This window comes from Triticum aestivum, chromosome 3A (assembly GCF_018294505.1).
Source record: "Triticum aestivum cultivar Chinese Spring chromosome 3A, IWGSC CS RefSeq v2.1, whole genome shotgun sequence".
Classification (NCBI taxonomy): domain Eukaryota; kingdom Viridiplantae; phylum Streptophyta; class Magnoliopsida; order Poales; family Poaceae; genus Triticum; species Triticum aestivum.
The window spans coordinates 553764265-553788128 of record NC_057800.1 but is presented as its reverse complement, the minus strand read 5'-3'; the positions used below and the strand labels follow the sequence as shown (position 1 = coordinate 553788128).

Here is a 23864-nt window from a genome sequence, read left to right as displayed (position 1 = left end):
TCTGGTTAATCTCCGGTGTCTACTATGAGTTTCATGTTGGGTGGGAAACAAACAGTAAAGAAGCCATTATCTGTATTTTTTAACTGAAGCCATTATCTGCCTGCTATTATTGGTTTTGGGTCTATCCACAGGTTGCTACCATCACTCTGGATTTCTGCATGCACTCCTTACATAATCTCACTATGTTTTATTCCTATGCATGACAGTTATTGTAAACAATGGAACTGAACATGTAGAGCAAAAGAGACGAGCCTTGTGTGGCAATAAAATTTCATGCAGACGTCGCTCCATGGTAGGCGCAAAGGCAGCCCCCCTCCACGCATTTCGGATTGTAATCGAGAGGAAGATATCTGTTCTGAGGGGGATTCAGAAGGAGAAGACAACTCCTATTTACCCCCTGAGGTCTTCGCTCTAACTTGGCATGCTGATGTTGGTTATATCATGCATATGGTGTCTTGCATTGCTTACTTTATACATCAAATATGTCATCTGCTTAGTTTAGACATCCTTTGTGCGAATGCCATCTGTTTAGTTTATTCATCGTTTATGTGAATTATGCAACGCCATCTTGTTTAGCCAGGCATCATATATGTGAATTTTGCAATGCCATCCTGCTTAGCCAGTCATCTTATATGTAAATTATATCAGGCCATCCTTTTTTCGTTACATATTACATTTGTCAACAATGTTATTACATTCAACTGCTCTTCGTGTGCATCAGCCATTTGACACGGTGATGGCAAATTCTGGAGTGAAAACAAGGTCTTCAGAGCAGACTATGCTATCTGACGAAGCGCATATCTCGCTGGTTACGGATAGCTCCTCAGAGGAGGATTCAGAGACAGATGACCAGTCCTATTCCCCCCCCCCCGAGGTGTATGCTCTAACTTGGTAGGGTTATGTTGCTCATATCGTGCGTATGGTGTCTTGCATTGCTATGTCATTTGATTAGTTTAGACATGCTTTGTGTGAATGCCACATGTTCAGTGTCTAATTACCATATATGTGAATTATGCATTGCCATCTTGTTGCAAGACATTATATATGTGAATTATACAATGTTATCTTGTTGCAAAGGCATTATATATGTGAATTATGCAATGCCATGCTGTTTAGCCAATCATCATGTATGTGAATTATATCATGCTATCATTTTTTTGTATTACGTGTTCCATGTGGCGACAAAGTTTGCATATTCAACTACTCTTCCTGCGCATCAGCCATTTGAAGCGGTGATGGAAGTATCTGGAGTGAAAACAAGGTATTCAGAGCAGACAATGCTACCTGCTGAAGCAGACATCTTGCTGGTTACAGAGAGCTCCTCAGAGGAGGATTCAGAGACTGATGACCGGTCCTATTTTCCCCCTGAGGTCTATGCTCAAACTTGGCAGGGTTATATTACCCATGTCATGCATGTTGTCTTGCATTGCTTAGTTTTTACATCATATATGGATTGCCATCTGCTTACTTGCTTACTATATAAATCATATATTTGAATTATATCATGCCATCATGTTTACATAGTACATACACATCATCTATCTGAATTATGGCATGGCAACCCATTTAATAAAGACATCATATAGTTATATCATCTCATCCTGTTTAGTGTTTACAGTCATCATATTTTGAATTATGGCATTCTATTCGTGAATGTATGTGAATTATGGCATGCCAACCTATTTAATAAACACATTATATAGTTATGTCATGTCATCCTGTTTACATAGTCTCATATTTTGAACTATGTCTTTCCATCTTTTTTAGTTAGCCATCATAATGTGAAATTGTGTCATGCTATCCTGTTTAGTTAGCCATCATATATGTGAAATTGTGTCATGCTATCCTGTTTGGTTAGACAACATAAATATTAATTATTTCATGCCCTCTTTTATTCCCCACTATCCATTGCAGCTGTCTATCATACAATGTCTATACTTTCAATTACTTTTCTTGTTTATCCGCCATTTGAATTGGAGAGCGTGACGGTAGTATCTAAGGGAGTAACAACACGGTCTTCAGAAAAGATAGTGCTACCAGTTGATGCAGATAGAATCACGGTTGTACTTGCCCAAGGACCAGATCCACCACACATAACCCAGACTCTCGCAAATTGTACCCCTACCCAGTTGGACAGAGAACCAGCTACACCCCTTCTAACCCCAACCCCGGCAGATAGTAACCCAGTTCCAGTTAACACAGCACCGTCTCCACCATAGAGCACCCAAACACGAGCAGTTAGTAAGGGAACTGCAGTGCCCAAAGCACGAGGACCACCACTCTGAATCCCAACTCAACGCTTAAAGGAGAAGAAGATTTGTTCTCAGGTCAGGTTCTGTAGTTATGGTTCATACTCCTTTGCTCTTGCATGACTGTATTTACTCATACCAACTATTTTCAGATTTGAAGGATGGAATTGAAACTCCAATGGCGCAACAGGTATGTTTTAAACCTGTTTCTTTAACTGGTTTGTTGTTGTAACCTACTCTATGTTGATTTCAGTTTCAATTAAATAAACAGTTATGTTCTCATGTCATGCACATTACAAGTGTTGTTATTGCTCTATAGTTACCCGCCCTTATATTCTGTCTATTCTGCTTTGTCTTGAACAAATATTATTTGAACTGTGTGTCTATCTTGATTTGGCAACAAAAACTAGAATGGTATAGACCATAAAGTGACCATGGTACATAGATATATGTTTGTTTCATGCTGTTATCCTATCCACTTTACTACTGAACTCATTTACCAAAATGAGTTTCATATACAACATGGTAAACATGTGATGTGTCTGCTTGTTTCTCTTTTAGAATGCGGACAAAATATTGGAGAGCAGTACCGCGTTATCCAATGGTAAAGGAAGTAATGCAGATAAGGTTCAAGATAGTGAGACATCCCTGTTGGTCTCCAAGAAAGCTGATAAAAACTATCTTGATGACATTGAGGGAACCCAAAAGTCCTGTCTTGATGTAGTGTTCGAGTTACTGGCCACTACTGCTGGCACAAGCTCTTCGAACTCGCTGCCTGAATCAGTTCGTCTTCTTGAGTCTGAACTTCAAGTTGAAAGACATCGATCAGATGTGCTGCGACAGGAAGTTGAAGGACTGAGGAAGTCCCTGCAGAATTCAGATGCATATTTTCCGGTGCAACAGCAAGCGCCGGAGGATTTAAGCGCCAAACAAGAGAAAGTTAATAAGCTTGCTAAGCATCTTGCCAGCATTATGGGTACCCAGGATATTGTTTCTTGAGATCTTCTGAAGTGGTTTCAGTTCTGGATTTGTTTTGCTCCGGTGTTTATTTGCGCTGGTCGCCAACTTTGACAACCAGTGTATATGATATGCTGCTTTGTTCCCTATATTTGCACTGGTGACGAACTTTGATGCCCAGTGGATGTAATATGTGTAATAGTCATGATAGCCTAGCATTAGTTGCTTGCTTATTTATTTCCTTGTTGTCTTGTTTATTTGTTTGCTTGTAGTCATTGCAGTTCTTTTTCCGCAGTTAGCTAGTGGCTGCAATAACCTATTTTTTAAAACTAGGCCACAATAACCATGGGCTAATATTTACTGTAGTGACACTGGGCCTCCTACTGGCCGTAGAAACAGTGGGCCTTCTACGGGCCGTAGAAACAATGGGCCTTCTACGGGCCATAGAAACAATAGGCCTTCTGCGGGCCGTATTATCAATGGGCCTTATACGGGCCGTATAATCGATTGGCCAAACATGGGCCAAACAGACCGCATTATGGCCGTAAATGGGCTAGAGTTGGAATCGTCCATTCATGGGTCGACCATAACGGGCCATCATTAATAGGCCGTATTTGATGACGCTATGAAATCGGCCCAACATATTAACGGACCACAAACGGGTCGACTGTAACCACGGGCTGAATTTGGCCCACAAGCAGAAAATGACAGTAACAGGCCGTAAGTAAACAAATGCTGGAAATGAGCCCAAGAATAAATGGGCTCTGAGAAGGCCGAAAGATAACATGGGCTGGAAACGGCCCAACGGAATAGCGGGTCGTTAATGGGTATAAAGTGATGCACTGTTCATTACGGGCCAGTTTCGCCACGGGCCGTTAATGGGTGTAAAGTGATACACTGTTTATTACGGCCCAGTTTCACCACGGGCCGTTAGTAGGCCAAGAGTTACATAGGGCCTCATATGGGCTGAAAGACGTCATGGGCCATACATGGGCCAGAAGTGAAAACGGGCCGGAATCATATTGGATGGCCCGGATGACGCTACTAGGACTAATTCAGATAGGGTGTAACGGGCCTTGGGTTAGCGGGCTGTAAATAGGCTATATTCGAACAGGCCGTTAACAGGCTTTCCATGGGCCGGCCCGCCAGCTTTTGACCAAGTCAAACGGGCCGGCCTTTTCACAGGAATGGGCCTCTGTTGGGTCGTGCCACGTGTCGACGTATCATAGGCGCCTTCCGTCCAATGAGTGGTTGACATCTGTCCCAACGATGAGCCGACACGTGTTTCCTCCAGCCAATGATGATTTTACACATGGAAAATCCCTATTGGTCGGGGCTGTTAACGGGTTATTGGATCCAAAACCCGACCCGATAGCTTAACGGCGTTCCGTTATGGTGGATGCCACGTGTCGGTCACCCTTGACGAAAGCACTTCTGTGACGCGCGATTTATCGTCATGGAAGTGGACACTTCCGTGATGATAATTTTGGTAATGTCATGGAACACTTCTACACAGCACATGTATGACTATCTTGATTCTGTCATAAATTTGTCATGGATGTACATGCATGACAAAAAAAGTGACCTACTGTGACAAACACGTATCATCATGGAAGTGTATTTTTTTGTAGTGGATAAACTTCTAATGAAATTCCAATTTCAATCATTGGTAGTTCCATGATCCAATATCATCACATAGCCTAAACCATGTCAATGCCTCTCCCTTCAAAGATAAATGGAAGACCTTCTTCTTGATAACATCCTCGGGCATACCTGCAAGCTTAAATAATCCACAAACTTCATCCACATAGATTAAGTGCAAATCGGGATGTAATGTTCCGTCTCCTATAAAAGGATTAGCTAGCAGTTTCTCTATCATACCCGAAGGAATTTCAAAGTAAACATTTTCAGTAGGTTCAGTAGGTTGAGGAGCAACTCTTTGCTCTGTTGGTCAGGGTAAAGGATTATGTTCCATAGTAACAAGTGATAGTAAATTTCAGCACACTGTATAAATTTTTTCTTACCAAATTCCACCTACCAAAGGCACTTCACTCCCCAACAAGAGTCTTGATGACCCACAAGTGTAGGGGATCTATCGTAGCCTTTTTGATAAGTAAGAGTGTCGAACCCAACGAGGAGCAGAAGAAAATGATAAGCGGTTTTCAGCAAGGTATTTTCTGCAAGCACCGAAATTATCGATAACAGATAGTTTTGTGATAAGGTAATTTGTAACGGGTAACAAGTAATGAAAGTAAATAAGGTGCAGCAAGATGACCCAATCCTTTTTGTAACAAAGGACAAGCCTGGACAAACTATTATATAAAGGAAAGCGCTCCCGAGGACACATGAGAATTATCGTCAAGCTAGTTTTCATCACGCTCATATGATTCGCGTTCAGTACTTTGATAATTTGATATGTGGGTGGACCGGTACTTGGGTACTTTCCTTTCTTGGACAAGCATCCCACTTATGATTAACCCCTATTGCAAGCATCCGCAACTACAAAAGAAGTATTAAGGTAAACCTAACCATAGCATGAAACAGATGGATCCAGATCAGCCCCTTACGAAGCAACACATAAACTAGGGTTTAAGCTTCTATCACTCTAGCAACCCATCATCTACTTATTACTTCCCAATGCCTTCCCCTAGGCCCAAACAATGGTGAAGTGTCATGTAGTTGATGTTCACATGACACCACTAGAGAAAAGACAACATACATCTCATCAAAATATCGAACGAATACCAAATTCACATGACTACTTATGGCAAGACTTCTCCCATGTCCTCAGGAACAAACATAACTATTCACAAATCATATTCATGTTCATAATCAGAGGGGTATTAATATGCATAAAGGATCTGAACATACGATCTTCCACCGAATAAACCAACTAGCATCAAGTACAAGGAGTAATCAACACTACTAGCAACCCACAGGTACCAATCTGAGGTTTTGAGACAAAGATTGGATACAAGAGATGAACTAGGGTTTGAGATGAGATGGTGCTGGTGAAGATGTTGATGGAGATTGACCCCCTCCCGATGAGAGGATCGTTGGTGATGACGATGGTGATGATTTCCCCCTCCCGGAGGGAAATTTCCCCAGCAAAACAGCTCCGCCGGAGCCCTAGATTGGTTCCGCCTCGTGGCGGTGGAGTTTTGTCCCGTGAGCTTGCTTATGATTTTTTCCTCGACGAAAGACTCCATATAGCCAAAGATGGGCATCGGAGGGCCACCAGGGGGCCCACGAGGCAGGGGGGCGCGCCCAGGGGGTAGAGCGCGCCCCACCCTCGTGGACGGTGGGCGGCCCCCCTCTGATACTTCTTTCGTCCAATATTTTTTATATATTCTGAAAATAATTCCCGTGGAGTTTCAGGACTTTTGGAGATGTGCAGAATAGGTCTCTAATATTTGCTCCTTTTCCAGCCCAGAATTCCAGCTGCCGGCATTCCCCCTCTTCATGTAAACCTTGTAAAATGAGAGAGAAAAGGCATAAGTATTGTGACATAATGTGTAATAACAGCCCATAATGCAATAAATATCAATATAAAAGCATGATGCAAAATGGAAGTATCAACCCCCGACAGCACGCTGTGGGAGCCGTACTTCCGTCGCCGCCACGCCGAGCAGGTCGAGGCCACCAACGGCGTCATGCCCTCCGGGAGGCTCAACGCCGACGGCCGCCACCGATGGTGGGGCATGCCCGGCCGCACGCTGGAGGATGTCCTCGAGTACATCGAGGGTGGCAACACGCCCAGGCTGGAGTACCCCGCTCCCCCCACCTTCTCCCGCTGGCGTGGGAGCTCGTGGACGCCGAGACGCATGGACCCGGCGTCCTCCTCCTCGTCCGGCTCTCCCTCCCTCCTCCCCATCAAGCCGGAGCCCCAGGACACGCCGATTAGCCAGCGCACCCACAACTCCAGCGTCCGCATCGCCGAGTCCTCCCCCACCTCTGCCCGGCTCGTCAGGCCAAAGGTGGAGCCCGGCCTCCCCACGGAGTACGAGGCCATAGTACGACGCGGCTTCTCCAATGAGGCCGCCCTAAAGTGGGCGCGAGACGACTACCTCCACGACGAGATGGACCGGCAGCGCCGAGCCCTGCAGGAGATAGCCGCCCGCCAGCATGGGCGCGAGGACGAGAATGGCATGGTGATCCTCGACAGCGACAAGGACGAGGATGTCCCCGGACCATCCAACCCGCCGCGTCGGCGACCCTGGGCAGGGGAGCAGCAGGGACGGCGGCTGCCTAGGAGGCGACAACGACGACTACACACAGTTCTATAGGCTCCTCGGCATGTAGAGCTTCAAGGGCGGCGGGCGGCGAGGAACAACGGGTCTAGTAGTATTTTTTTCTTCTTTTGTTTTTGAAATGTTCACCGGGGGGGGAGGCTCCCCACCTGAATATATATTTCAAAACCTGCCGGATGTTACATAGTTAAGAGTGTTGCGATGATAGGAACTCACGCCACAGACCGGCGTGGCCCTTTAAAGTTTCAGATTTAAGTCTATGAGACCAAACAATCAAATCATCTAAGATAGCTCTCAAGGAGTTTGAAGCCAGAATATCTAGACTTTGGAAAACTTTCTTGTTGCGTGCGTCTCAGATTTTCCAAAGAATCATAAGGAGCATGAAGGGGCGGACCGTGGTAGGCAGCGAGCCCGGAAGAGTCGTATTGAAGAGACTGGTGATGGGTGTGAAAAGAGGACAGATGTCGGCTGCTCTTCAGATCCAGCGAGCTGCTGGACAAGTAAAAAAAGGTGTTCACGATCCTCCACCAAGTGATTACATCTAGGACAAGCTGCAGAGTCCAGTATGCTCTTCTTATGCAGATTCTTCCTTGTGTTTAGGCGATCAAGGTAGAATAGCCAACCGAAGATCGTAACCTTTTTGGGTACCTTTGAGTCCCAAATATCATTAAGCATGGGATCCAAGAGGTGATCCGAGAGGGCCGTATATGCTCCTTTTATGGAAAAGGCAGCGCCGTTAAGCAATCAACGATCATCCGAAACCTGAGAGAGTGTACAATCCTGCAACAAGGAGTTTAGAGAAGCAACTTCTGCAATCGCAATAGAGGTTAGTCGATTACGAAGAGCAAGTTCGATCCCATCCTGCAAAATAGTGGCTACCATGGCATTTTGGTTTGTGTGGTGAGAAAATAGAGCATGGTACACTAAAGCCAGGGGTCTCGGCTTTAGCCAACGATCTAACCAAAAAAAAATAGAGCAACCGTCTCCAACAGTGCACTGGGAAATCTCTCTCAAACTCTGTAAATGCTTGAAGATGGTTTTAGCTAGGAAGGAGCTGTTTTTGCCATGTCCAATATGAAGTGGCGAATGGTGTAAGACCCAATCCTTCCATGGAAGGTTTGTGGAGTGTAAAAACTTGTAAACAAATTTCAGCAGTAGACAAAAGTTTTGTGCGCGAAGGTTTTTTACACCTAGACCACCTGGCTCTCAGGAATTTTTTTCTTTTGTAAAATATTTTATATATGTTATGAACTCGCCGAAATTTGGTTGAATTTGCGTCTTATTTGTGCGAATGTGGGGCCGGATTTTGTTTGAAAAAAGACGTGGACGCGGTGACCGGGAAACATCACGTCCTCAGCATGCGGTTAGCGCCGGTACGTCCACAGACAACGATTTTTAGCGCCTCCTGAGGGGCCAACGGCTGGAGATGCTCTAAGAGCATCTCCAATAGCTTGTCTATATGGATGTCTATACTCGTTTTCCACGACGTGACCCCAAAACAGGCGTCCAACAGCTTGTCTATATGGTCGTCCAAATACACACATCCTTTATATCGACCTCGACAATGTCCACGCCTGGACAATGTGAAGGCGTTGTCTAAACTCAGCTGCAGTCATGATTTCTTTCTCTCCCCAGTGACACCCACTGGTCCCTGCATATAGACATTCTGATGTAAAACTGGACGTGTATATGAAAGAATCTTTTTAGACCAGTGTCTATATGAATATATAGACATTCAAATATACACATGCTATTGGAGATGCTCTAACATACAAGCATGTTGTTGGGTCGCCGTTGCGTTGCGTCACACGAGTGCACCACACCCAAACACCATGGATGGAAGCTGTGCATCCATTCCACGAGGAAAGGTGAAACACACTCAAGCTCAAACTACCGCACTTGATTAGCGTATGGAATAAAATCCACCCCGCTGCCTCGCTTGACGCGGAAGCTTCCGTCGATCTCCCCGTACGACCGACCAGGCACGCCAGCTAGCGACGCAGGCCACGTTGCCTGCCGCCCCGCCCTGCAGCGGGGACGAAGCGGCGGCGTCAGTTCCGCGGCCAGATTCCTCGCGTGCCCGCTGCCGCAGCCTGGCTCCCACCACTCGCACAGCGCATCTGTCAGCAAGCTCCTCGATCCATATATCGAGCTGTTTCTTCTGACAACACCCCCGCTTCTTCGCTTTGTTTAATCGTAGGTCGCCGCTAAGATCCCGTTCCCATCGATCGCCCCAAAACACCTGAGAGGCTGAGAATGAGTTAGGAAGCCATTTACGTCCGCACGTACGGTCGATCTGATCCGTTGTTGGCGTCAGGAGGATCGGACGGCTCCGGAGGCGCCTGGGACGGGCCATCGGTCCCGGTCTCCATCAGCTGGCTGCGGTGCGGGGTTGTTCCTTGCACGGCACCGCGGGCGGCACGACGACGCGAGGTCAACAACCATGGAAACGTCATGATCCCATCCCCATTGGCATTGGGCTGCCGTCGCCTCGGCCGGAGCGGTCGCCGTCGGAATTTTGGGCCGAGAGCGACGGGTTCGGCCACCATCTATCTATCTCCAAGGTCAGTCAGGCAGGCGAGTCCACACGCCCGCACCACAAAGACACCACGGTGGGGGGTGGGGTGGTGGGGTGATCCCCATTACCTCCGCGATCAGCGGTCGAGCCCGACACGTGACGCGTCGTCGCCCGCACCCACCACCCAAGGGCCAAGGAGAGGGGGGTACCCATTACCCAACCCAAAACCAAGACCAAGCGCCCGACCTCGCCTCACGCGCAGCCGCCGTGCCGTGCCCCGTGCCGACTACTCGCTCGCTCGCTCGCTTCCACCAGAAATCCCCCAACCCGCGGCTGACTCACTCCCGTCCCTCCCCGGATCCCGATCTGCGCCGCCGGCTGGCTCGGCCGGGCGTCTCCGCGGGGGCCATGGAGGAAGGGCGCGAGGGATGGCCGTGCGCGGCGGCGGGGAAGGCGGTGGCGGCGGAGGAGGGGGAGGAGGAGGACCAGTTCGACCGGCTGCCCGACGCGGTGCTCCTGGACGTCTTCAACCGCATCGGCGACGTCAAGGCGCTCGGCCGCTGCGCGCTCGTCTCGCGCCGCTTCCACGGCCTCGTCCCGCTCGTTGACTCCGTCTTCGTCCGCGTCGACTGCGTCATTCCCGACGAGCCGGCCCCCTCCTCGGCCGGCTCCCCGCAGGCCGCCGCGCCGTCGCGGGGCCGGGGCGCGCTCGCCCACATCGCGCGCCTCGTGCTCGGCGGCATCGTCAGGCCCATCCAGGCGCTGGGCCAGATCCTCTCCCCCACCCTGGCCATCGTCTCACGGCGCTCCGTGGCCCTGCCGCCCGCCTCGCCGCCTCCGCCCGCCGGGGACGTCTCCCACCACTCGCCCTCCGAGGTCCTCCGCTCCTTCAAGGAGCTCCGCAGCCTCCGCATCGAGCTGCCCACCGGAGAGCTCGGCATTGACGACGGCGTGCTCCTCAAGTGGAAGGCCGACTTTGGGTCCACCCTCGGCAGCTGTGTTATCCTCGGCGCGTCCTCTGTATCGTCAAAACCGCTGCAATCACCAATGTCGTCCCCTAATGCCGAGGACAGCGAGGCTACATCTCTGGATGACAACAGGGAGCCTGAAGAACTGGCGAGCATCCCTGAGTCGCTTCATACGAATGGGGGCCTTAAGCTCCGCGTCGTCTGGACCATCAGCTCGCTCATTGCTGCATCGGCTCGGCATTACTTGCTGCAGCCAATCATTGCCGATCATGAAATGCTTGATAGCTTGAACCTCACGGATGCTGACGGGCAGGGTGTGCTCACTATGGACAAGAAGCAGTTACAGGAGCTGCGAGTGCGGCCTGTGTCGGTTTCTGGCAATTCACACCGCACGCTCATGCCAGCGCTCATTATGAGGCTTTGGTATGCCCCGCATATTGAACTTCCCGGGGGAGTACTGCTGAAGGGCGCCACGCTGGTGGCGATCAGACCAAGTGACGATGTGCTGAGGGAGGGAGGAGGGGTTGAGGCTGCTGGTCCGGCAGGAGCTAGCTGGATCTCAGATGCCTTTGAGGAGCCATATCGAACAGCGGCAAAGGTGCTTTTCAAGCGGCGGACATACAGCCTTGAAATGAACTCATTCTGAGCTTCAGAGTTTAACTTTCTAGGAGGTAATTTATCACTTCACATGATTATTGCACATCATTACTGCCAAACTATTTAGATCATCGCTGATGTCCTGTAGCATTGCAGTATCTGGAAGGAATCAATGCAGTTTCCTTAAGTGGAACTACCTTTTTTTTCTTGCCAAAATCGAAGTGCATAGAGTGAAACCTAGATTCGCGCATATTTTATCATTATCTCTAAAGTTCGCCACCTATGTCCGGAAGCGTATATGCTGTTCTGGATTTATTCAATAATAAAGGATTGGGGTGTATATAAGCAAAATTATTGATTTTTGGCTCATTGACTTTCTTCTCGTTCGTGAGAGTTATGAAACACGTGGCAAGGTTTTCCATGCCTCCAGTTCTAATGGGTCCCAATTCTGAAGGCTTGGCAGTGAGTTATTGAATCTAACACCGGCAAATTTTGTATCATTCTTATTGTTATTAATATTACTAATGCCCAATTTGTAGTTTTGTACTAAGTATTACAACTGGCACCAATGTTTTGCTTCTCCACAGTTTGGAAGGTTCTAAGAGCCTGATTGACATAACCATAACTATGGGTATTATGCAAACATAACTTGCTTTATGGTGAGCATAACTTGATATGCTTAGTTTGTTCTCCTTAATCAACAGAGAGTAATGGTAATGGCCACAGTTCACAGATTCATGGTTTGGGTGATAAGGGTTTTTGGGTGCATATGTTTTGCATACGTATTTAGGTTAGTGTACTAACAGGTAAGGATTTAACATTTATATGATATTTACTTTACTGCCATTGTGTTTGTTTGCTGGACCATGCACTGATATGGCTCATGTGCCACTTTTGGCATGGTAAAGGCACACTATATGACTTCTTTTCAAAGTCCAGGGTTGTTGAATTGGTCTCACTACAGCTATTCGGATGTGTCTGTTTTAGTTCCTTTCTGTTCCTGCTGGCATGTTAGCTGTGATGCAATTTCTTGAGTATTAGGCAGGTGGTTACTGGGAATCAATAATCTTTTATGGTTTTTGGAGGTCGTGTTATGATTAGATAGGACAGAAAATAATTCTCGCGCAGTCTTGTCACCTTTACGGGACTTTTGGTTCCCAGCTGATGTTTGCCACTCCTAACTTTAGGCACACGGCACACTACATATTTGTCGGTACATGTTTGGTTTGCACCACAACTGTGTAAAGATGGCAATCGGATCAGGTTTCGCCGGGTCGACCTTCACCAGACCCGTGCCTGAACCCATCATATGGTCCAGCGCCTATGCACGACCCTATCCATGTATCTTTAATGGCACCCATGTTGCAACCTGACTGGTCACCCACTGGTTTTTTAGTATTTTTCTTAATATTTACTTCATGCCCAATACTTGGCGCCACACACTTCCGAACGGATGATTGTTGGTTCTTCTTCTAGTCTCATATAGTCATATATCCAGAGCTCCACGTCCCGTGCGCTCGATTAGGTGAGGTGGTACTAAAGCAGCTGGCCAGCTGCATATTTAACTTGCTGTTGTGCATGCAAAGCAGCACACGCTAGCTTTGGAGGCACAACTGGCCAACGTGTTGCTCCATTGAAGCAACTTAGGTAGCATTTAGTTCATTTATGGGTTTATCTCTTTCGAGCAACCCAACTGGCCAACGTGTTGCTCTGTTGAAGCTACTTAGGTAGCATTTAGTTCATTTATGGGTTGATCTCTTTGGAGCAATAAGCAAAGCAAGATAGATGCATTTTACCCTAAAACAAATCTTCACCAAAACGTCAACATGTCATGTAAAATAAAAACAAAATATTTAAGCACTAATATTAATCGGGTGACCCATGGGTAACTCACGGGCACAAACTCGTAGTCATACCCTACCCACTACTAACCGGGTTACCCATGGATACAACCCATGGGGAAAGAGCACAGCACATACCCTACCCATTCGGGTCGGTTGCCCACAGGCGGCCATAACCATGGGCCCAATTGCCATCTTTACGCTTGTGGCTTGCCGCACTTAATACTCGTATGGCCCATGTCATAGGTTCAACATTTTGCCAAGCTCTGCCACACTTCTTGCTAACTTTTTGCTTAGCCACACTTCGTAACAACTCTTGCTAGTGGCGTATGTCTGCTAGAATTTTAGAACCATACAGTATAGTGGCCCCTGTGCGAGTCTGTCCATTTATGGCTAGAATGGAGAATGACTACTTAAATGATGAACCCTCTTGCATGTTGCGGGTCTACAATGGAGAACAATCGACAATGTATGCTTAATTTTAGTACCCAGAATTGTGTTTACTTGATAAATATGCAGAGAAAGCTTATGGCGGTTTGATGCAAGACTCTTAAGGAGAGTACTATAGAAGTTTGTGGTATAGCCTAGTCTGTAAAGGAGAATTCTCTAGAATTTTTATATGCCTTACACTCTGAACTTGGAAGGATACATTTTGACTCATTGAATGCTTATTGGATGGCACAAAGGATTTGAAATGATGTGGTGCTTTCTTAGCACTTCTTTTGCACTCAACTGTAAAAGAAGATGAAGATTTGACTTTTAGAAGGGACTAACAATGCTTTTCCCCAATCATACTTCTTTTTTGTAACTCGTTATTTATGTCATACTCCCTCTGTCCCAAATTACCCGTCGCAGAAATCTAGACATATTTTTAGTTCTAGATATATCCATTTATATTTGTGCGACAAGTAACTCGGGAGAGAGGGAGTACATAGTTTATTTACTATTGAATCAACCATTGCATATTTACAATTAATAACACTGATATCCGTTGCATTTCTTTCATATATGTTCTTTTACCAGACTATGAAGCATCGGAGATCATTCTTAAAAACGTGCCTCTGTCCGTTGCATTTTTTCCATTTTTATATGATTTATTATAGCTGATCTATTGAAATGTTTCACTGAAATCATTTTCACTCTACTTGCAGGATGATGGGATGCCCTTCAGGCGTATCAGCGTATGTAGTAGTGGTGGACCTGACGCATATGCAGATTATATACACCCTGCTTTTGCTGGGCTTTTCAGCAATGTGGAATGGAATGTCTCATCTACAGCAAAAGTACCCTGAAGTGAAGCCTCTAGATGCTAGGTTGGTTGGCCATTGTTGACTATCCGCCTATTGGACATATTCGATCGAGTAGCATCCCTTTTTCACTGTTACTCTGCTAGTTCTATACCAAATTATAGGCTGAAACATTCTGTCGTTTCGAGACACATTTTAGCTGTGCTGTGGCATATGTGACTCAAAACTGTTGAACTTTTGTGTGTATCAGACTGGTAATGTCTTTAGATTGAACTTTTTACTACAGAACAGATGCATAATTATCTATGTCTATACCATAATCATTCGATCAATCCAGACCGCCCAACCGGATTTTTTTATCGACGAGGAAATTAGTAGGGAGTTTTTTTTCTTCCAAATAATTTCACTCTACTTTGATGTTTTAGTTCTGTCGTACCCTTTTGTTTCATTTACAGCATGCATTGTTGCTTGTTACGCATGCTTGCATTATTGCATATGTGTGAATACTTTGTGTGTGATACTCCCTCCGTTCCTAAATACTCTCTCCGTCCCAAAATAAGTGTCTTAAACTTAGTACAACTTTGTACTAAAGTTAATACTCCCTCCGTTCCTAAATACTCCCTCCGTCCCAAAATAAGTGTCTTAAACTTAGTACAACTTTGTACTAAAGTTAATACAAAGTTGAGACATGTATTTTGGGATGGAGGGAGTATAAGTCTTTGTAGAGATTCCACTATGAACTATATACCGAACAAAATGAGTGAATCTATACTCTAAAATGCATCTATATACATCCGTATGCAGTTTTTCGTAGTGAAATCTCTACAAAGAGTATTTAGAAATGGAGGAAGTACATCATTACCCCTCCTCCCAGTTGAAGCATGAATAGTTCCGCTTCTGTTCGAAACTGAGTGGCTGAATGATTCTTTGCCAGAATTTGAAACTTGTGGTCATTGGTGAGTAATTCATCTGCATGAGGCCATTTGTGCCTCAAAAGGTTGGACAGCTTCAGGTCTTGTGTCAAATCATATGTGATTTAGTGATTACGTGACAGAAGATGCACCTGCGGCACAGTAACTGTCGAATAATGTCATGGTTTCGCATGACTCGAATAACAAGATATTTTAACCACGGGAACTGTCCAATAACATCATGACGGCGCAGTTCAGTAAAAAAAGGAAAGGCATGCAGGCAGTTGCATTTCGAATTGACTCGACGAGATATCACTCACTGTTCCATGGACCTAGTTCTAATTTTTTTTACCTCTAGTGTGCTATGTACTGCCATGATTGATGAATGAATCGGAAATTCTCTTGCAAAAATAAAATAAAATCACTCACTGGTGCTAGCCTGCAAATCCAAACAAGAATGAGCTTTGGCTTCCATGACAGACGAGAGTTTTGTTTTTGAGGGAAGGCCATCATGGCTAGCTTTATTGATTTCAAATAGGAATTACATCGTCTATGAATTTGGAAACCAGACAAGCCGGGGGCTCATCAGTCCATGAACTACAAATTGTGCTCGTTCTTTGAATCAAGCGGCGCATGTGCTAGCTAGTTACTGTTTTTGTAATAGAGAGATTTTTGTTTTCTTTAAGACAAAAACACTTTTTTTTAGACAGATTGATACAAAACACTTGACCACTTAGTCTGGGCTTAAAAAGTTACGAAGCCCAGGCCCAGGATCAGGACGGTCCAGCACCGGATCGGATCGACCACATTCTCACCTAAAAAAAACATGTCCACTTCTGGGTATGGCCCATCACCACGACAAACTCCCGAGTCTTAGGCCGCCACCGGCAGACGCAGAGCTTCCTGCTGCCGCATCTCCGCCAGCACTCCCGCAGACCGCCCCTCCTCGGACGGCGACGAGCACACCGGCGCACACAGACCTCCAGCCCCGGTCGTATGTAGGAGCGCCTCCACCACCCATGGTGAAAGCCGGCGGGGATAACCGTGATCTCCGGCCACCGGGGGCAAAGCCTCCTTCCCCGGTGAGGTGGAGAGGGGCCTGGGCGCCGGCGGAGCGGATCCCTCACGTTTCGCTTCGCCGACGAGCACGCCCCCCGCGCCGCCCTTGTCGCCTTTCGAATCGCTGGAGGCGGACCGTACTGTTACCATTTTGCCCATCACCAGATCGACTTCAAGCCCGACAGGGATTTGGCCGGAGCTCAGCCCATGTGCTACAGATGAATCGGTTCCCGCAGTGCCAGATAAACAGGGCTCACGCTGCCAACAAGATGATCATTCACAGGGTGGTGATTCGTCGACATGGTCATTGCCCAATCTACCCGAGGTACGGGATAAAATGTACTGTACTTTACAGATCTTTCTGAAAGATGTGGTTAATCCTTCTATAGTACTCCCTCCGTCCGGAAATAATTGTCATCAAAATGGACAAAAAGAAATGTATCTAGATACATACATTTTTGTCCATTTTGATGACAAGTATTTCCGGACGGAGGGAGTAGTTGGCTACTCTAGGTTTTGTTCAAAGAATAGGTTATGAAATTGGTTGAAAAAAAGAATAGGTTATGGGGAAAAAATCCAACATTATTAATTTCTTAGTGATATACTCCAGTAGTTGATCATACAAATTGCAACGAACTGTGAAAGCCACCTACATTACTCTTACATAGAAAAGGAATCTCGGTAATGAGCTGAACTTATCTACCAAAATTACATTTCAATGCACTTACCTTCCTCAATGTGCAGCACATTTTGTACAAGTGCGAGCAGATCACTTGGGATTTAACATTTCTCTGTATCATTCCACTATTATTTGTTAAAAATTGTTCAATCCCAGTGATCAACTATTTTTTCCATGCTTGTGCAGGATATCTGGTGCCTTATACATTCCCTAATGCCATTGCGTGATTCTGCCTGCTCTGCCTGTGTATCACGCACATTTCTACGTTCTTGGAGATGTCACCCCAAGCTTATATTCAGTGAGGAAACACTAGGCTTGAAACAGAAAGAAGGCCAAAATATCGATATAGCAAGGGGTTTCACTAGCAGAGTTGATCATATTCTGAAAAATCACTCAGACACCGGTGTGAAGATACTCAAGTTTGTAATCCGTGATCATTACAATGTCGACACTTGTCATCTAAATAGTTGGCTCCAGAAAGCTATCACACCAGGGATTGAAGAAGTCACACTTTTGCTGCCTACAAAATATAGGAAAATGTATGAAGTCCCGTGTTCAGCTCTACTTGATGGGTGTGGAAACTCAATCTGGTATCTTTACCTCACCAATTGTGCCTTCCGCCCCCCGGTTGGATTTGATTGCTTGAGAAGCCTGACAAAGCTGCATCTGTATGGAGTTTGTATCACGGGGGATGAGTTGGGGCATCTTATTTCCAATTGTTTTGCTTTGGAGGAGTTAGAAGTCAGCTGTTGCATGAAGCTAATCTGCCTGGAGATACCATTCTGGCTGGAGCGGCTTAGTTGCTTGACTGTGTCTCAGTGCGACAAGCTGAGAGTGATAAAGAGCACAGCTCCACACCTCTCCATTTTTGACTTCTTTGGTGAACCAGTACAACTCGTGCTTGGAGAATCATCAAAGGTAAAAGACTTAAGGGTGGGGTATTCATTTGCGCCCAATGCTGTGAGTTATGCTATCACTAAGCTACCTTTCATCGCACCACATCTTGAGACTCTTACTGTATACTCGTTTTGTGAGGTATACTCTGAAGCTTCACATTATTAGATTCCAGTGTTTATGACTCATAGGAAGGAATATGATTAATTCGAGTTATCTTTGTGCAGAGGGTTAGTACCCCAATGGTAGCTGACAAATTCCTCCACATAAAGCACTTGAATATCTACCTTGGTGAGGATGATGGTGGGGCTGTTACCCCGGCCTATGATTATTTATCCTTGGCTTCATTTCTGGATGCTTGTCCTGTCTTGGAGAGTTTCATCTTAAGTGTGAGTTAACTGTTCACGCTGCAAAGGTGTCTAGTATCTGCCATGGAGACATTTAATTTGACTGGCATTTATTTGATGCTATGCAGGTAGATCAGAGTGACATGCGGCATGATTCGGTTTTTGAGGATCCCTCCTCACATCTGAGGCAGATTCCTGAACACAGGCGACATGAGAGGCTCAAGAAGGTGCAAATCGATGGCTTTTGCTCTGCAAAGAGCGTAGTTGAGCTAACATGTCATATCCTCAAGAATGCAACGTCACTTGAAAGCCTCACACTGGACTGCATATTTGGTGCGGAGGCGGTTGGTCAGTCTGTTAGGTGTTCTGCCCCAGAATCCGGTAAATGCATGCCCACAAGCCGGCGTATGATCTTGGAAGCACATAAAGCACTCAGTGCCGTCAAGAGATACATCCTGGAGAAAGTTCCCTCTTCAGTCAAGTTAAATGTCGGGGGGCCTTGTACCCGGTGCCATGTTATGGATGTGATGTTGCCGCAGGTATACAATATGTAGATTTGCGACGTTGTAGATGTTGTCCTTCGTCTTCATCGCTCATTGTTGTTCTCTGCTGTGTTGGTACCATAGCTGTTCACTGTGTAGGTCCTGTCATACCACACATGTGCTTTCATTTCTTGACAAGTTACCAGTTTTTCTATGCTTGTGTACCTTATTGGCGTCACTAGAACACCTGCAGGTTGATTGTTACTCCACCTGGATTAGAGCTAAGACTAGTTATACAAATACATTGATCTTGTGTTGTATCCTGTATTCCTGTTTCTTCAATTAAATCGTTGGTAACCTATCTTTATCAACGCAAATGGTGACGATGACTATCACTGATCCCACTCTCGTTGCTTGGAGGAGGCTATACCTGCTCCCCATCTGTTCCAGTTCCATCCTGTTGGAACGCCTCAATTGCAAAGTCTCAGCTCACTGGCATACAAGTCCCTTTGGACACCGGGCAGGCACCAAGCAATTGCTGTGATTTGGTCTAGGCGAGTATTGTCAGATATAATGTAGGGTGTGGAAAAGGCCACAAGTATGGTGGTTTTTGTTGTTCAGCGAAGCGAAGATCAATCACTTGGGGCGTGTTTGGTTGCCGTTTGCTACAGTTCCTGCATCGCATACACTTCTCAACCCAATCTGGTTGAGCAAAAACAGGCCCTAAGACGCCATCTGTAAGTTGTTTGGTTGTCTGCATCTAGTGTCCCTGCATTAGGTAATATGCAAGTGCACTTTGTTTGGTTGCCTGTATTGGCCCAAGCAGCACATGAACACGGTGTTTGGTTGCATACGGCGTACATGTTTTGCTTACCTTGTACCCTAGTTGGTGAGCTTACCCACACCTACACCAAAGTCACAGCACAACAATGGCGATGAACTGGGCGAAGATGATGAAATTCTTCAGCTTCAGCCCAAACTGACGATCCACCTTGACACCTCCAACCTTGCCACTGTCAACACTACTGCCTCCGTGCTTTCGCAGCCAGTCGGAGTAAGCTTATTCTGTTGCCTGCCTAGTCTTGAACCCTCTATGGCTGTTGTTGCTATACGATGCCACTTGTGCACTGGCTTCTTCCCATGAACTATAAACCCCTAGAACCTTACCGATGAACACGGCATACCACTTGCCCTAGCAATGCACAAGAACAAGAGTTGTAGCAGCAAATCAACGAAGCCCACAAGTAGCAAGTAAAGTAGCACACAAACAACAATGGAGCAGAAGAGAAGAAGTAAAGCATGCATGATCATACGGCATAGCAACTTCTACCTAGCACTACCTTGGTGTTAACCTACCACCACATCCAAAAGAGGGTGTCGTCCTACCATTGCAAGTTCACCATCAGCGTGAGGGGTTAGTATATACCACCTCACCAAAATATACAGACCATCAAATAGTTTTTGAGCCCTAGTCATGCTGCAAAATATACAGACCAGGTCAGGGTGGACGCTTGCACTCCCTGGTGGCTGTTGCCACCTCCTTCACTACCTCAGTCATGCTGCAAAAGACATTAATCTCCTCCTCCATCAGGCCTGCTCTCTTTCTCTTCCTATCATGGACGGGGTCAAATGGCTTGTCGAAGGGCTTCACGAAGGGCTTGTCAGGGCCATCAAGGACCTCGACGTCCGGGGTCCCAGGGAAGTCCTCGATTCATCACTATCATAGCAAGCACATGCTTCATTGCTATCATACTAAGCATATACCGGACAATCTATGAGCAGGAACATACATCTACAACAAACAACATGCTACAAATGGACCACCAATAGCTACAAATCACAGATCTAAGCACGAATCAACACAAGCACAAGGTTGAACTTCAAACTCTACTACTAATCTAGCCTACCACATGCTTGAACATCTAGCCCTACCAAATTGCAACCGCAACATAGCAATCATCCATATCAGCTCACAGATCAGACCACTAATCAACCATGCATCTATATCAAACCCTAGCTGCAGCTTAGATCTAGCTAGAAGGAACAAAGAGAAAGGGGGATTGAACTCACAGAGGCCATGGCTACAACTCGAGGACGAGGGGGGTGGTCGTGGAAGATCAACGCCAGCCGGTGAAGGAGCGCCGACGTCGTGGACCGCCAGCCCATGAAGATGTGTCGCTTACCTGCTCGTCGGTGCCGATGCGTGTCGGCGGGAAAGCTCGAACGGAGGGAGAATGATGGCGGGAGTTGGGGCGGTGAGGGAGGGGCTAAATAGGGGTGGACTCGGCGGGAGGTGAGCCGAAATCCTCCTGCCGATTTTTCGGCGACGCGGGCGAGCTCGCTCCATCTCCCTGCTCGCACGAGGGGAGAAGCGCGTCGCCCTTCCCTGCCTCACCCGAGTCAGGCTCGCGAGCTACTGCCGATTCGGACGTTTCCCTTGGGTCTGGCCTGGACGTGCTTTAAGTTCCATGCGATGTGGGCCGCATAGTAAACGCAGGCAACCAAACGGGCTCAATCTTTCCCGCATGGGGCAGGCTGGGCCATATGCAGACAACCAAATACGTCCTTGGTGAATGAAGTGGATTAACCTGTTTTTGGCTGAGGCCAAACACTTCTTTTTATCGATGGTAGAACTTCGTATATGGTTCAGCCACACCCGGTGTCACGGAATGATTGAGAACTACGATGGGGTTGGAATGCATCTTATTCTGCACATCCTTGCAAACAGACCCGCATATACATATCAGTCTGTTGGATGGTTTCTACACTAGTTTTTTTCCCAGAGTTCTATTCTCCGCTAGTTTTCTCTTAGCCTTCTACTCCACTAGTTTCTTTTTGAGCAAATTCTACTCCATTAGTAGGACGAAGGCAGAGGGGCGCTGGGGCGGAGCCAGTAGGGGGGCCAGCGGGGGCCAGACCCCCACTATAGATCGGCCACCCCCATGGATTTTTAGCGGGGGCTAATACTAATCTTCTGTGTACTTCTTACTTAGTACCTGTATAGGCCTTTTCTCTATGCGTCCCAATATTATTGTTGGCTGGCCCAAGCCCAAAACAAATGGCATGGTTTTCCCGTGAGTGAATTGGACGCATTAATCTAATCACGCGATCGATCGAAGACCATACGTAATACATGCATCTACACGTACAGCCGTTCGTTTCCATTCTGTGTCGTTTAACCTAATCACGCTCCAACTTATCTCTTGTCGCCGCCGCCGCCGCCCACGCCAGGCTAGGGCTTAATCAGGCGTTGACGTCGACCATCATCGCCATGCTAGGGAATAGGCGCACACAATCTTTCGGAAGCGCGAATCCTTCCATGCTTCGTCAACGTTGACCATCGATGGTTACCACATGCCTGTGATCTATGGAAAGAACGATCATCCGTTATGACGAGCAGATGAGACGGGCTGGGCCTGAATTCCGTACTCTAGCTAGCTATGGATTCTTGCGACTTGGTCACTTTTTTTCAAATACAACGCATATTGGCTCAAGATGCTTAAGTATGTCTGCGTTGTCGATTGATTTTCCAATCAAAACTATATGAATGCAAGCTAAATCCTGCTATTTAATTAGACAATGATCAGTCATGTTCGTAAACATACATATGATGACAATGGTCCGTACCAAGGTACTTTATGCCGTATATATTGGAGTAATTTGATTACAACTTCATCTACATGGCGCGCACGTGGAATTGTTCAACACTATAAGCTATAGCTAGACCTGCACCGACAGCAAGTAATATCGGGATTAAAACTTTTATGTAGTTTGTGAGACAAATTATTTTTTAGCTTCACCCCTATGTCTAAATCCTGACTCCGTCCTTGACGCTGCCATGTATCGCTTATAGCAACCGCAAGAGCGCGGCTGTGAGCGCCAGTTGGGGCTACCAGCGCTCACCAGGGAATCGTAGCGGACCGGCCCAGCAGGCCCAGCAACCTGCTGAGAAAAGCAAAAACATTTCTCATGGGTATTATAAATGGGAGAACACGGATTTTAACTCGGGACATAACCACCGACGGGCGGTCGCCGTAACCACTAGAATGAGCTGCCGTACTTGTCCACTAACTGAAAGAAGCACTATTTGACCATTCTTCCAGTACTACACTAAATATATATCATATATCCGATATTAATTATCTAAAACGAAGTTCACAAAAATATATATAAACCACGAATTCTACGAAAAGTTCAGTATATTTGAAAAAAGTTCATTAAATTTGGAAAGAAACTTCGCCAATATGGAAAAAAGTTCATAAATTTTGAAAGAAATTCATCGAACTTCAAAAAAGTTCATCGAGTTATGAATAAAGTTCATCGATTTTCTAAAAAAAATCATCAAAAAATGAAAAAACTTCAACCATTCTGAAAAAACTTCATAAGTTTTAAAAAAAGTTTATCGAATTATGAAAAAAGTTCATCGAGTTCCAAAAAGGTTCATCGAAAAATGAAAAAAATTATCGATTTGAATAAAAGTTCACTAATGTGATTTTTTTTCATCTAATAAGGAAGAAGAAAAAAGAAGAAAATGAAAATGAAAAAGGCAAAAAGGAATAGAAGAAAGAAGAAAACAAGGAAATGTATGTACCTTATCACTACGGGCTAAGTGGACGTACGGTTAGTGCAGTGTAGGCAAATGCAGGACGTCCCTAGTTCGATGCTGCAGGCGCCCGTTTGGGAAATGTATACAAACGGGCGCCTGTAGTCCTAAATAGGAAACGCCTAGGGCAAGTACAGTGGTTGATAAAATAGCCTTATCTTAACCTTGCATGTAGTTTAGAGATAACAACAAAAAGTATGGCTAAAATGAGTTATTTCTTAGTCTTATATTTAATAACTAGCTAATCCTAATAAAATAATGA

At 46.0% G+C, this 23864-nt stretch overlaps 2 protein-coding genes across 2 annotated transcripts; both read left to right on the top strand.

Moving 5' to 3' along the window:
• Positions 1-9740: 9740 nt before the first annotated feature.
• On the top strand, positions 9741-14959 carry LOC123062190 (F-box protein At4g18380). Its single transcript, XM_044485571.1, has 2 exons — positions 9741-11613; positions 14532-14959. Exon 1 carries the CDS (start codon positions 10383-10385, stop codon positions 11586-11588), a length of 1206 nt encoding a protein of 401 aa, XP_044341506.1. The 5' UTR covers positions 9741-10382; the 3' UTR covers positions 11589-11613; positions 14532-14959.
• Positions 14960-16386: 1427 nt separating this feature from the next.
• On the top strand, positions 16387-19317 carry LOC123062189 (uncharacterized). Its single transcript, XM_044485570.1, has 4 exons — positions 16387-16922; positions 17463-18311; positions 18398-18559; positions 18646-19317. The coding sequence occupies exons 2-4, from the start codon at positions 17490-17492 to the stop codon at positions 19069-19071; spliced, it is 1410 nt and encodes a 469-aa protein (XP_044341505.1). The 5' UTR covers positions 16387-16922; positions 17463-17489; the 3' UTR covers positions 19072-19317.
• The last annotated feature ends 4547 nt before the right edge of the window (positions 19318-23864 follow it).

What these genes read in the sequence shown, in the direction of transcription:
- LOC123062190 (XM_044485571.1), top strand. Translation starts at nt 10,383, where the DNA reads ATGGAGGAAGGGCGCGAGGGATGGCCGTGCGCGGCGGCGGGGAAGGCG.
- LOC123062189 (XM_044485570.1), top strand. Translation starts at nt 17,490, where the DNA reads ATGCCATTGCGTGATTCTGCCTGCTCTGCCTGTGTATCACGCACATTT. An exon ending in CTGTATACTCGTTTTGTGAG is followed by an intron (nt 18,312 to 18,397) that starts GTATACTCTGAA and finishes ATCTTTGTGCAG; the next exon opens with AGGGTTAGTACCCCAATGGT. An exon ending in TGGAGAGTTTCATCTTAAGT is followed by an intron (nt 18,560 to 18,645) that starts GTGAGTTAACTG and finishes GATGCTATGCAG; the next exon opens with GTAGATCAGAGTGACATGCG.